Consider the following 14,162-nt stretch of genomic DNA (forward strand, 5'->3'; position numbering starts at 1 on the left):
CATTGTAAACATTCGGTTCTTAGCTCTAATCTATTTTGTCCAATGACATTTTAATTTTCTGTTAACAGCTTTACTGACATGAAAGGAGCTTTGTTGTAGTATTCTTGAGTAAAGTTCATAAAATGTACATTATTTCCCACTGGAATTTGTAAAACTATGTTTGGTGTACCTCCTCTAGGGGTGTCCGGGGGCATGCTCCCCCGTAAGAAAATTTTGTACATTTTAAGGTTAAATGCATCAATCTGGAGCACTTTGGAAGCTCAAAATTAAGAGCTTCAACCCATGTACAGTGTGCAAATTGACCAAAGAAACAGCATTGACCTGTACCTGGACATTAAAGAGGATTCAAACATCTTTTTAGTTATATGATATAGAGTCTCAGTCTACAATGTGTTTTAGGATGCCAAACAATTATTACAATAATATAATAATGTTTTAGGCCTATATAATTATTCATATGACCGTAATATCTATATATTGTAACAAATGCACTCTAAAATAAATGACAATTTTTATTAGTTACACAACAGTATAGGGAAATTACAATACTTTTGTACTAATTTCTAAGATAAATCCTTGAGCTTTTATTTTGATCACCAGATCACCAGCCGATCGCGTGAGCAAAGTGCGCACTTCTCTTTAAAACACACTGTATATATACTTCATCGATGTCTTTTGCTGTTTTATAAAGGCACAAAGCCATATCACGGTTTCGATTTTAATTTGTTGGCAAAATACAACGTAGAGACCTTTTAGGCTATGTATGTTTTAAATTTTCAGTTCATTATGAAACTGTGGCGGCGGCACAGGGTCATTAAAGGGACACTGAATGAATGTTTAGCTGACAAATGTGCTAAAATTGTCATATCAGTTGTTACATCATAACAAAAACCCTTCAACCGGACTGAACGAGAGCCTCGAGGCCTGCCGCTGCGCTGAGTGAGTGACAGGAGGCGTGTGTGTGTACAACTGCGGTGTGCGTGAACTCACTGTCGGAGTGCTGCCGGTGTATGGATACTGTAGAAAAGCGGTATTGAACTGTTTAACATATTTTAATAGAGCGATATGTTTAGTGAAATTATATTTTGACAGCACTGTTAAGAAACCTCAAACCTGAAAGATTCCCCTAGCTCTGCCCCTGGAAGCGCTGGATGTAAACAGCGTAAGAGAATAACACAGAAGAGAAGAATTTGTTGAATAAAGTTATTTTTTGTTTTGTTTTTGCACACAAAAAGTATTCTCGTCGCTTCATAACATTAAGGTTGAACCACTGTAGTCACGTTGACTATTTTAACCATGTCTTTACTACTTCTCTGGACTTTGAATGTTTCGTTGCTTTCTATGGAGGATAAAAAAACCTCTTGGATTTCATCAAAAATACCTTAATTTGTGTTCTGAAGATGAACGAAGGTCTTACGGTTGTGGGACGACATGAGGGTGAGTAATAAATGACAGAAATTTCATTTATGGGTGAACTAATTCTTTAACAACATAATTGCAACTTGAAGCTATGTTTAAATGAATGTGACTATGTCTCTATGCCCTAATGTGACTGTGCCCATTTGTCCATGCAGGGCCAGAAGCTAATTTGAAAAAAAATGACAGGAGGGTGTTCCTCTCTCATGCCAGCTGTAGGGCAGGGCTTGCTTTGAAAGAGGGTCAGGAATATCTGATCATTGGGCCGATCACTGATGTTTTGCACACAGAAAGCACATCCAACAGGTGAGTACCACTGAATATTGAAAAAGAAAGGGTTTTCTTTTTTTTTACTTTGCACAGCTCACTCACATTTTCTCTCTCAGGTACATGTATGTGCTGCATAAGCACACGTGGGTTGAGCGCTGGCCGTCTGAGGCTGAATGTATGCGTGGATCCGCTCCGAAGTTTAAATGTGCTGAGCTGAAGAGTTTCGCAGCAGAAGTGATAAACAGAGGCTGTCAGAGATGTCTCAAAAATGTTATTCTGTAAACACTAATGACAGAAGCACAGCTGTGCACAATTTTGTCATTCTGTCTTGTTTCAATACATCACAGCTTATAAACAAGCACAAGATCATCTGCATGCAGTAGATAATCATTTAATGTTTGTACCATAATCTTAGCAAAAACAAACCTTAGTATACTTTGAGGTCATATTACACTGTATATCATTTGATAAAAGTGTTACAATACTGCTGTTATGTTGTATATTTTTAAATGAACCTTTTAAAATTATAAATTTGATTAGATGGTTTCAAAGAATGTGTTTATGTGCACAGCAATACACTGATATCTATCAAAAATTTGAAATAATCGTGTTTTTTTTTCCATTTCGACATCAAAACAAAACAAATGTGCTTTGTGTTTGTCCATTTTTAGCTTTGTCAATATACTGATAAATACTAATGTGAAGTAATACAGTATGTCATTTTCAAGCTAAAAATCGACAAAGGTTTTTTTTTCTTCTTGAAAATCGTATTTGAATGTGCAGCAACTATAGTTGCCGGTGGGCAAATATGTTGTATGCACCCCCTCAATGTCAAATTTGAATAGGAGAAGAACATTTGGCATCTAACTCAAAATAACTGCTTTCAACAGATCAATCTCTATTCGTAAACAAATATATTATGTATAAAAGTTGAAGAACATTCGATGCGAACACCAAAAAGCTGCATCATGCTTATAACCTCTTGAATATGAAAACACAACAAATCCATTTGTCTTAAAGTGGTGGAACATAGTGGGTGCCCCAGCAGGGCAGTGTGTATCAAAAAGTTAAATGAAAATAAATAGATAAATAAAAATAAATAGAATGAAGAAAAAAAAATTACATCTACAGGTGCTGGTCATATAATTAGAATATCATCAAAAAGTTGATTTATTTCACTAATTCCATTCAAAAAGTGAAACTTGTATATTATATTAATTCATTACACACAGACTGATATATTTCAAATGTTTATTTCTTTTAATTTTGATGATTATAACTGACAACTAAGGAAAATCCCAAATTCAGTATCTCAGAAAATTAGAATATTGTGAAAAGGTTCAATATTGAAGACACCTGGTGCCACACTCTAATCAGCTAATTAACTCAAAACACCTGCAAAGGCCTTTAAATGGTCTCTCAGTCTAGTTCTGTAGGCTACACAATCATGGGGAAGACTGCTGACTTGACAGTTGTCCAAAAGACGACCATTGACACATTGCACATGGAGGGCAAGACACAAAAGGTCATTGCAAAAGAGGCTGGCTATTCATAGAGCTCTGTGTCCAAGCACATTAATAGAGAGGTGAAGGGAAGGAAAAGATGTGGTAGAAAAAAGTGTACAAGCAATAGGGATAACCGCACCCTGGAGAGGATTGTGAAACAAAACCCATTCAAAAATGTGGGGGAGATTCACAAAGAGTGGACTGCAGCTGGAGTCAGTGCTTCAAGAACCACTACGCACAGACGTATGCAAGACATGGGTTTCAGCTTTCGCATTCCTTGCGTCAAGCCACTCTTGAACAACAGACAGCGTCAGAAGCGTCTCGCCTGGGCTAAAGACAAAAAGGACTGGGCTGCTGCTGAGTGGTAAAGTAAATTTTACATTTCCTTTGGAAATCAGGGTCCCAGAGTCTGGAGGAAGAGAGGAGAGGCACACAATCCACGTTGCTTGAGGTCCAGTGTAAAGTTTCCACAGTCAGTGATGGTTTGGGGTGCCATGTCATCTGCTGGTGTTGGTCCACTGTGTTTTCTGAGGTCCAAGGTCAACGCAGCCGTATACCAGGAAGTTTTAGAGCACTTCATGCTTCCTGCTGCTGACCAACTTTATGGAGATGCAGATTTCATTTTCCAACAGGACTTGGCACCTGCACACAGTGCCAAAGCTACCAGTACCTGGTTTAAGGACCATGGTATCCCTGTTCTTAATTGGCCAGCAAACTCACCTGACCTTAACCTCATAGAAAATCTATGGGGTATTGTGAAGAGGAAGATGCGATATGCCAGACCCAACAATGCAGAAGAGCTGAAGGCCACTATCAGAGCAACCTGGGCTCTTATAACACCTGAGCAGTGCCACAGACTGATCGACTCCATGCCACGCCGCATTGCTGCAGTAATTCAGGCAAAAGGAGCCCCAACTAAGTATTGAGTGCTGTACATGCTCATACTTTTCATGTTTATACTTTTCAGTTGGCCAAGATTTCTAAAAATCCTTTCTTTGTATTGGTCTTAAGTAATATTCTAATTTTCTGAGATACTGAATTTGGGATTTTCCTTAGTTGTCAGTTATAATCATCAAAATTAAAAGAAATAAACATTTGAAATATATCAGTCTGTGTGTAATGAATGAATATAATATACAAGTTTCACTTTTTGAATGGAATTAGTGAAATAAATCAACTTTTTGATGATATTCTAATTATATGACCAGCACCTGTATATAACAAAAAATAACATTCTGACAGATTTATTCCCTATCAAATAAAGGTCTACTGTACAGTAGAGATGTCAGTTAAAGGGTTAAGTTGTGATTTAGGTGGGATATTATGAAAGAAAAAAGCACTAAACAAGACCAATAACCTTGATTTATTAACCTGTTGTGGTGGTCGGGCCAAGAACAAGCTGGACAGGTAGTAAGCAAAACGGGAAGGGTTTATTTGTTCCAACAAAAAAAATAAATAAATAAACTTAACAGGGAAGTTGAAAATCATTTCCAAAGTATATACAAAGGAATAATCAAAAAAAAAAAAAAAATTAAACAATCAAAGAAAAATAACTTCCCTGTTAACATCTCATCATTGCTATAAATACCCATTTAGCACATACCAAACCAAGTAAAGGTAAATATCAAATAATAATTTTACCAAATAAACTCAAACAAAATGGCAGGTCACAGAACAATATATGCTATCATACCTAACATAATACAATCATCTACCTAAAATTCATGAAAAGAAAATGCTCAAACCAACAAACAGATAACCTGAATGACATAACACAAAAGATCCCCTCTAACTCAGAACATGATGGTACAGTCCAACTTCCTCTGGCACAGCACAAATTAGGAGATTGAAGCACCGCCTCTCCCTCTGTCTGCTGCCACATGGAATGTGGCCGTCACTCCATGGACCCGAGCAATCTAGGACTCAGGTAAAGTTAATCAGCAAGGAATATAAGAAGTGTGCACCCTTCTATACATTCAAGATTTTAATAAACTTGTTAAACTTGTCCTATGTTTTTCTTGTAATAAGGGGATTTAAATAAGTAACAAAACATTACAACACATATTATAAATCCATTATTTGGTTGTTTTCTTGCATGTCATTGAGACATAAAACATGCAGGTCCCATACCACACATGCTGTAACGGCCTAACCACTGCAGTCAACAGCTTGAATGCTGTTAAATTAAAGTCAAATGTTGTAACTTGTATGCAATTACAGCAGTGTTTACAGTAAGTATTACTGTGGAATAACCCTAAACCAACAGGTTGTGTAGCACTGTGCAATGTAAAGGGGCAAATCCAGAAATGTCACAGTTGTGCACAGCTGCATAAGAGTGGTTCTAAAGCAGGGATTTGTTCAAATGCAAAAGTGTCATTAATGATCATGTGAATGTGACTGGTCAGTGTTTGTCGGCCACGTTTGCTATCACTATCCGCACTGAGACGCACCTCAGCCTGACAGCTGCAGTTACAGACTCCGTCCAGCAGGTGGAGACAGAGACCCGAGCGTTTGACCTGCTTTAGAGTGAAGCTGTGAACTGGCTTTCATGATTACACATTTAAGTAGACGTGTTGAGATGGATGAGGTGTGCAGTGAACCCTTTCCCACCCTTCACAGCTGATGATGATCCCTCTCCTCCCGCTTTATTGCTGGAAATGATTTAGGAAAAAATCACACCTGTCAACTCTTCGTGATCCCACTTATTTCATGACTGCTTAGCAAATAAGTTAAAGAGACAGAAAATGTTGATTGGAGTGTAAATGATTCTGTGATGCGAGAGACATTAAACTAATAATACAGATTACAGTCAGTTTAGACAATTTGTTGTATCGAAGCTGCTTCAGTGCAGTTTAAATATCACTTACAATATCAGAGTTATTCTTGCGTTTACTTGATACAGATTTCACAGCAGAGAGACACGTTTGTACAATTATACTAAAAGACTTTAACTTGATAAAACAGTCTTTAACTATTAATCAGACGACAGAAGGACTGGAGGAGATTGTGTGCAACAGCAAAGATTTTATCATGTTATATAATACAGTGCATACACCTTTAAAGCGTTATTATAATGCCCAGTCTTCTCGGACACAGGCCAGCAGTTAGAAGAATATTATTTTTAAATTGGGACAGGAAAAAATATATGTGTCATCATCACCATAATTGCTTCATTTAGCTTTTGTGATGCAAATATTCATCATCATGTGAAGTTATATAGGCTACAGTATGCGTTGCTAATTCTTATTTTATTTGGCGTAATTATGTTTAGAGCCATGTATTTCATTTAACAGATCAATCAAAATCATATTCTATGCATACACAACCAGTAAATGCCAATGAATGAAAAATAATCTGTTAGTGCAAATACAGAAAATCTTAATGCATTTTTAATTTTTGGGTTTATACCAGCAAACATATCTGGATCTAAACCTTCTGCTCATTTCACACTGATGGTCTGACGGTGGGATCTGCTCTCTTCTGTTCTGTTCAGCTCACTTCTTGTAGATCTGATATCATAAACCAGAAAAGCAACAGTAGCCACGCCCACCAGAGCAGAGAGAGCCAATCGGATCACAGTTTCAATGAAACCACAACAGTGGATGAGGTCTAAAAAAAAAGAAAACGAATTGTGCATTCAGATCTCTTTCAAATAGGCTTACAGATGCCACTTTGGTGGGTAATTATTAGGACTGTGTGCAGGCTGAGTGGGTATTCATGCACACTTTCTTTGCTTAGCCAAATAACTTTAGCTAGGATTGTTTAATATAATGAATATAATATAATTCTAGAACTTGATCTTTAATCTGAGCTCTCTTAGAAACCAGTGTGATTATGTGATTCTTTCTCCAATAACTTTTTTTTGCCCCGAGCGAGAAAAAAAAAGAGTGAAAAGTGTTTTCTAAAGCAACTCCTTCACTCATGCTCATCTGCGGTCTGCTCTCTGTTCCAGTGAAATAACAAAAGAAAAAAAAGCAAAGTGCACAAACAGTCATTCTTTCTCTATGAATGCATGAGCTGATCAAATGTAAACTTGAATGCATTATAAGTGGAGAAAAGCATCTTCCAAATGCATAACTGTTGTAAATGAAAATCTTGTTATTTTAATTGTTTTGTGTGGTTGATTGTTTAGCACCCATCAGCAGTTGCATAAAGCAACACATCTGAACGTGTTTGGCCACAACTGCACGCGTGGTTTCCATTCTCACTTCAGTCTCACTACTTTCACTTTCAGAGAGAAAGCTTTACAAAAAAACTAATATCAAATTGACTGAACACATAAACAGAGTTCTTATGTATATTACGAGTGAAATACCTGAACTTGGCTGATGGAGTTCAGTAATGCTGGCATCTTCAGTCTGGGTGAAAGATAAATTACTCACTGCACAACAGGACGACAAGAAATTGGAGGTTGATGATCTTTCTGGTGATGAAGTGCTTTGTGGAGATTCTGATAATAACAGATACTTTGACATCAGCCTCATTGATCTTTATTTATAGTAGATCCAAATTTCAAAGGGAACTAAATCCATTTAATATAATGTAAGGAATAACAAAAAAATATATATATAATAGTCATGCGAACACTGTTATTCCTTACTCACCATAGACAGTAACATTGAAACTCTTGTATTTGGTCTCTCTGCTGATAAGTGATAGTTTGTAAAGTCCAGAGTCTGTGGTTCTGGTGTTTGTGATGGTCAGAGATCCGGTCTGATCTAGTTTCAGTCTGTCTCTCATTCTCCCATCAGGACCTACGTATGTCAAGTTTGTCTGCGTGAGTCTGCTGACTTCAGCTATTCTTGTGCTTCTGAACATCCACTGTATTGACAAATATTTCAGTACTTCAGTAATATCTGTGTTTAGAGTGACAGAATCTCCCTCCATCACTGAAACTGACTTCATTTCATCTGTCACATCTAGAGAACAAACAGAAACAAGTTTTATAACAAGCTAAAAAAAAACATTATGTTTGTTATTTATGACCAAACTGTCAGTTATCATCAGTTGTATTATGGAGGCATTTTTCCCTATGCATTTTGAATGAATTGTAGTAAACAAAGACTTAACCTTTAACTATTTTCATAAATACCACCATAATGCAAAGCATTTATTATTTCTAAAAATGCATGAACGTCATAAAACACTCATAACTCACCAACAAGACGCCACAAGCACACAAAGAACCAAATAAAAGCGTTATCCATATCCCTTGGCCGTTTGCCAAACGCTTTAATCATGCAGTAAACCACTCTAAAAACAACCCGTTCACATCACCGACTTTATCGCTGCATGTCGCCAAATGTCTAGTGGGCGTTCCCTGCTGGTTTCCTAGCGGATGTCACGGCAAGTTGATGGCACTGAATACGTTTTCTTACCGCTTAAAATAAACTTTTTGGAAGGGGAATGTTGTTGTTAAATGGAATAAGTCCATTAAATTAGGCGTGTTAAAATTTGTGTGCATGAGTCTAGTTGCAATATGCGCCTAGGAACTCAGATTGGCCACACTTCACTACCGATTTTTAGGGTCCCTATGCAGTGTTCACTGCTTCCTGCTGTTCCTCAGTTGAAGATCTCTGTCCAGTTGACCGACAAAGCTAGATTTATGTTCCTTAAAAATCGTATCCCTATTTAAAGAAATAAAGTTGAGAATAAATAATAAAAAAAAAAACTTACTAAACATAACCCTCAGGGGTTGTGCAATAAAGTAGGAATTCGACACCTAAAACATTCTGTAAGAATTTAGGTGATGTTTTGCAACATAAATGAAAGTATGTAATATGAAAGTATAATACCGCCTTTTTTTCTTTTCTTTTGACGATAGAACAAATAACAAGCATAGCATAAGATATGCATAGGCAAACATGTGTGCAATACAAAGTGACATTAATCGGGGGTCATACCTAAACTCTTTTTTAATGCTTGAACAAACGGGAAAAAAACAAACAATTATCATCATTGTCATAACATAACAATACAACAAAGTGCTTAAACACAGCCGCTGTTGATATAGCTTTTAAGTTTTTTCGAAAACTCAATTTTCATTTCAAATTTAAATCTTAAAAAAGAGATATGCATTCAGAAAATGTACATTTGTGAATGTGATGTTTAGCTATAACAATAAATAAATAATAAAAAATAAGGTTTATAAGATAAATATAACTTTTCAAATTCATGAAAAGCCAAAAATTACATTTCTAGGCCTATATGTAAATCCAAAGTTAGGATAGGACATAACATTTGATAAAATCACAAATGTCACACCAAAATGTCAGCGTGTGAGAGAATTCCAAAATGAATGTAAAGTAGTTTCAGGTTTCTCTAAACAGACAGAACAGAAGGTATTGGTATCATTCTTAAGTCTTCTGAGAGAGCGCTTATCTGGGTAAAACCAGAGTGAAACCAGTGAAGCTCATACTAGAATCATCAAACTCGAGACCAAGTTTGTGACGTATTTGATGACGTAGCATCAGGGCACCCAAAAGGGCGCTGTTAAGTCTCCTTAGTTTTGGGTGTGGTTTAGAATTACAAACACATCGGAGATTCTAAAGTAACCTAATTAGCCATCTTTATTAAATTCAGAATCTTCACAGCTCAACATACGGGACATGTTATCCGTCTTTCTGTTCTTACTAATCATCTACGGTAAGTTTCGAAACTTTCCTTTCGGTTTCAATTTACTATGTAGCTACACGACGTTTTAATTATCATTTCTACGTCAAATGCATGGAAATGAGTAATGACATTAACATTTATGAATAGGTAATGTGTCTAACAGTTGTCGGTCCGTGGACGCCCAGTGGTTTGCGACGTAATGCGTGTCCGTATAAAATATCGGAGTATATTTTTGCATATAACATGTTCCTAAAATAAAAAGCATTTGGCAGAGTATGGACAAGTTAGCTAACTTTAGTAGTGAATTATACTTGATTGCATTTGGTTGTTACAAAGACATGATACCTATGAGCCAGGTTGTTTGGGGTCCAAATATGACAGGGGTCAAAAAAGGTTGAGATTCACTATGCTAGAAAGTTAGATATTCATATTCACACGTGCATATCCAGCTCTCTAGTCTAGAACATGGCCATAACAGCAGAAACAAAAAGAGCATTTGCTGAACAAATTTCCTTTTGTAAGTGTTTTTGTTTTGTTTTTTCATTTACAGGGTATAACTACGTTTACTATTTAAAGTTAACTTTAGTGCAAGTAAACAGCCTGTGGCAGTTGTCTTTTTCATGGATGAGAGTTGTTTTTCCGTTGGTCTAATTTGGATGAAAGACCCTCAAATATAACAAGGCCTTGCACACATCAAATTTGATGTAACTTTTGGTCAATAAAAAGCCTATTTGCTGTCTGTTTTCATCTTTATCGATAGTTTGGTAAACATTCTGTTGCCTAAATGTTGAATGTTTGCTTTCTATGTTTTATGAAAAACTTACACCACAGTTGTGCAGTGCTAGCAATAAATCCAACAGAGATAACACACTGCAATAAAATCCAATTCTTGATGAGTATTTATGTCATGAGGCAAGATGCATTTATTTGAGAACCAAAAATGACAGATTAAGACTTTATAGTTTCAAAAAAAGCAGTGTAGTTCATTGTTTCACATGTAAAGGGATGATAAAAAAAATAGGGAAAAAATGCTGTTAGTGCATTAAGACAAAATATTTATTTTTAAGTCTTAATCATTTGTGCAGTGTTGCTTCTCAAGTAGGCTACATTTATCTTGTTTTTATGCTTATGTATTGTTGTGTATGCTCTTGAATTTCATATTTTTTTCCACAATGGTCAGAAGTTTCATCATTACCAACAGAGTTTCACAGAACAAGCATAGTTAGCTCATGATGCTTTTGGGAAAAACACCCCAGAACAGTAAACCAGTATCTGTTTGTCTTCTGAGCTGGTCACACTATGATTTCAGTTGAATCTGTTTGCTGAAGTATCAGTAAAACTGGTTCTGTTTGTTTTCCAGGTGTGTCTGATAAAGAGACAGAAGAATCTAAACCTGAGCCGATGACGGTGATGGAGGGAGATTCTGTGACTCTACACACTAATCTTACTGAAGTACTGAACGATGATACCATTCTGTGGCTGTTTGGACCTAAAGACTTGCTCATATCTCAGATAAGGCGAAAGGATGACTTAACTCCAGTTTTTTTCACTGATGATGCTGGATTCAGAGGCAGATTGCAGGTGGACCAAAAGACTGGATCTCTGACCATCAGAAACACCAGAATCAGACACTCAGGACAATATAAACTCACCATCTCTAGAGAAATGACTACAACAAAGATATTTAATGTCACAGTCATTGGTGAGTATCTCGAGTCTTTCACTGCAACAATGATCATGTGATATGACTAATAAAGCTTCAAAAAAAGGTCTTTTAGAAAAATCTTTCTTTGAAACTAACATTTTAAATTCATTAATGTTGTTTACTGTTTTTGCGCCACGTGACTTTCTGGCTGTGCTACCTGACTTTTGCAACTAATCTTACACTGATCAGGCTTCTGTTTGGTTGTCTGTATTAGCTTTTGCCAATTTTTAAATACAGTAGAGAAGTTTATGATAGCATTTTCCTGTTTTACATTGTTGTACCACCTGATATGGAAAGTGTACCTATCTATCCGTCCTTGAAAATTTTAATCAGTATTTGAGAGAGATGTACAAACATTTTCAATTTGCCACAAGGATCATTTGGGCTCCTCAGGATGCTGCATTGTCATGCTTAATGTTATTATTGCCTTATCAATTCATAATAAGAGCCATGTTTGCAGTTGTGCCACCCTGACATGTCTGTGTCAGCATTTATTGAGTGAGAGTTTCCAGATTTTGCAATTTAAATGCAAGATTTCATAATGGGTCTAACTCGTTCAAAATTTGTGAAATGTTGTGAAACTTTTATTAAGGTTCCACTTGTTTCGCAGGTGTGGTTGGTGAGACGGATGGAATGAAGTCAGTGTCAGTGACGGAGGGAGAGTCTGTCACTTTACGCAATGATGCTGAAATACACAAAGATGCTCTGATGCTGTGGAGGTTTGGAGATAAAGGTGTCCTCCTGGCTAAAATCGATATCGAGGCCAACGAGACCTCATTACACGATGCTGATGAGAGATTCGGAGATCGACTGCAGCTGGATCTTCAGACTGGATCTTTGAGCATCACAAACACCAGAACAAATGACTCTGGACTCTATGAACTACAGATCAGAGGCATTGAGAGCTCACGGCGATTCCTTCTTTCAGTCAGTGGTGAGTAATTGGAAGATCAAGTCTTTTAATGTAATGGCATGAGTCATTTCAGATCATCACACTGACTGACACCTTCACCGTCTCTATTTATAGCTGTCCCAGAACCACAGCTTTCTTCAGGCGCTAAAGCAGGGATGGTTGTTGGTGTTTTAGTTCCTGTTCTGCTGCTTGTGGCTGCAGCTTTAGCTGCGATTTACTACCGCCACAGGATCTTTAAATTAAAAAAGAAAATGGGTAAGTATAATATACTTTAAACAGGTTTCCCATCTCCTCCAAAATGTCATAACTTTCTTTAAACTGTGGACATCAGAGGTTTTCAACCCTGCTCTTAGAGACCCAATGTCCTGTTCCAACCAGTTTCAACACACCTTCAGAGGCAGGGGTGCAGACTTCAGTCCCTGGGGCAACACAGTCCTGCAGAGTTTAGCTTCAGCCCTAATTAAACGCACCTGGGGCCTCATTTATAAAATGTTGTGCAGAAACAGTCCTATACAGTGATAATTTGTCAAATATGTGTACGTGTGTTCATAGAATGAACATACGCACAGAAAACACAGGTACGCCAACGTCCCTTTCAAGGAAAGTCTGTTCACTCGGCGGCCATATTTGCAACGCTTCTGGGCAGCTATTTTGGGCATCCAAGACCAAGTCCTATCTATCCTAAAAAATCAAAAACTGCTCAGCGAACTCACAATTAAATTACATATTTCAAATCAGCAACAAAATCTGACATGGACCTATAAATGTTGTTTCTTATGCTCAAATAACGTTAAAAAAGCGTATTTTTCAGACTAGACCAGTCAATGCACATGTGCAGTCCTAAGCGCAAGTCTCAGGTTTCTACAGGAACCGGAGCTTCTAGCGGCAGCTGCAGTGACGCAGTGACTTTACTAATTGGCGACTGGCTCTTTTACTTAGAAGGCAGGACTATTCCTCCATATTGCACGTTTAAGTTTCTCCCATTCATATCTAATATCAGTGCACCTTCTTTTTATATCTATAGTCTTTGCGTACAACTCTTTCAGATGTGAATTCTACAAATCGCAAATGATCTTGATCTTGTGCGCTGCTGAATGGTTTCAATTCTCCGTCTTGTACACAATGCCTAATTAATGTCATTTACATATAAAAGATCACCAGTTGTCGCCGAAATCCTTTAATTTAGAATGGCGAGCTGCAAGAATAGCAAGAATAGCTTCGATTTCCAAAAACCTGCAGTAATCTGACAATGAGTTATGCTCGTATGTTTGAAGGTGATGAGTGCTTCTCAAATAAGTAAGGTTAGCAAGGCTGCCAGGTCATCAAGAGTTGCCAAAGGGTGTCTCATTTTGATGGATCTGTATAAGGCAGCCTTTGGGCCTCTCCACATACCCACACTTGCAGTCTTGGCCACTTGAGAGTGCATGCACAACATAGGAAAAAAGCCAAAGCTCAGTACTCTTAATCCACACAATCTCTAATACTGCTTCGGAGCGGCCCTTGAGGCTAAGCGTATTCCATCATTCATCACATTCCAAGACTTAACCTGATTCCGCATAATGTTTGGGAAAACTTTCCAGTTTAAAAGAATAGTTAATCAAAAGTTACAATTATCCCATGATTTACTCACCCTCAAGCCATCCTAGGTGTATATGACTATTCTTTCAGATGAACACAATTGGAGTTATATTTAAAAATATCCTGGCTCTTTCAAGCATTATAATGGCAGTGAACGGGA

The 14,162-nt window shown here is 37.2% G+C and overlaps 2 protein-coding genes and 1 pseudogene across 5 annotated transcripts in view; 2 read left to right on the forward strand and 1 right to left on the reverse strand.

Moving 5' to 3' along the window:
• Window positions 1-2,325, forward strand: part of LOC127510236 (complement C3-like) — a 29,793-nt pseudogene extending 27,468 nt beyond the window's left edge.
• A 608-nt stretch (window positions 2,326-2,933) lies between these two features.
• On the reverse strand, window positions 2,934-8,483 carry LOC127510033 (uncharacterized). The gene is made up of 4 exons (XM_051889521.1): window positions 8,350-8,483; window positions 7,796-8,110; window positions 7,507-7,641; window positions 2,934-6,800 (listed from the first exon to the last, which is right to left on the reverse strand). Exons 1-4 carry the CDS (start codon window positions 8,429-8,431, stop codon window positions 6,631-6,633), a joined length of 702 nt encoding a protein of 233 aa, XP_051745481.1. The 5' UTR covers window positions 8,432-8,483; the 3' UTR covers window positions 2,934-6,630.
• A 1,187-nt stretch (window positions 8,484-9,670) lies between these two features.
• LOC127509922 (uncharacterized) overlaps window positions 9,671-14,162 on the forward strand; it is a 44,085-nt gene continuing 39,593 nt past the window's right edge. For all 4 annotated transcript variants that reach the window (XM_051889281.1, XM_051889284.1, XM_051889282.1 and 1 more), the window contains exons 1-4: window positions 9,671-9,836; window positions 11,167-11,508; window positions 12,122-12,445; window positions 12,539-12,679. In XM_051889281.1, coding sequence (XP_051745241.1) covers window positions 9,800-9,836; window positions 11,167-11,508; window positions 12,122-12,445; window positions 12,539-12,679 — 844 coding nt within the window. In that variant the 5' untranslated portion in view covers window positions 9,671-9,799. The remainder of the gene's footprint in view (window positions 9,837-11,166; window positions 11,509-12,121; window positions 12,446-12,538; window positions 12,680-14,162) is intronic.

Source organism: Ctenopharyngodon idella, chromosome 3, assembly GCF_019924925.1.
Source record: "Ctenopharyngodon idella isolate HZGC_01 chromosome 3, HZGC01, whole genome shotgun sequence".
NCBI classification, from domain to species: Eukaryota; Metazoa; Chordata; class Actinopteri; order Cypriniformes; family Xenocyprididae; genus Ctenopharyngodon; species Ctenopharyngodon idella.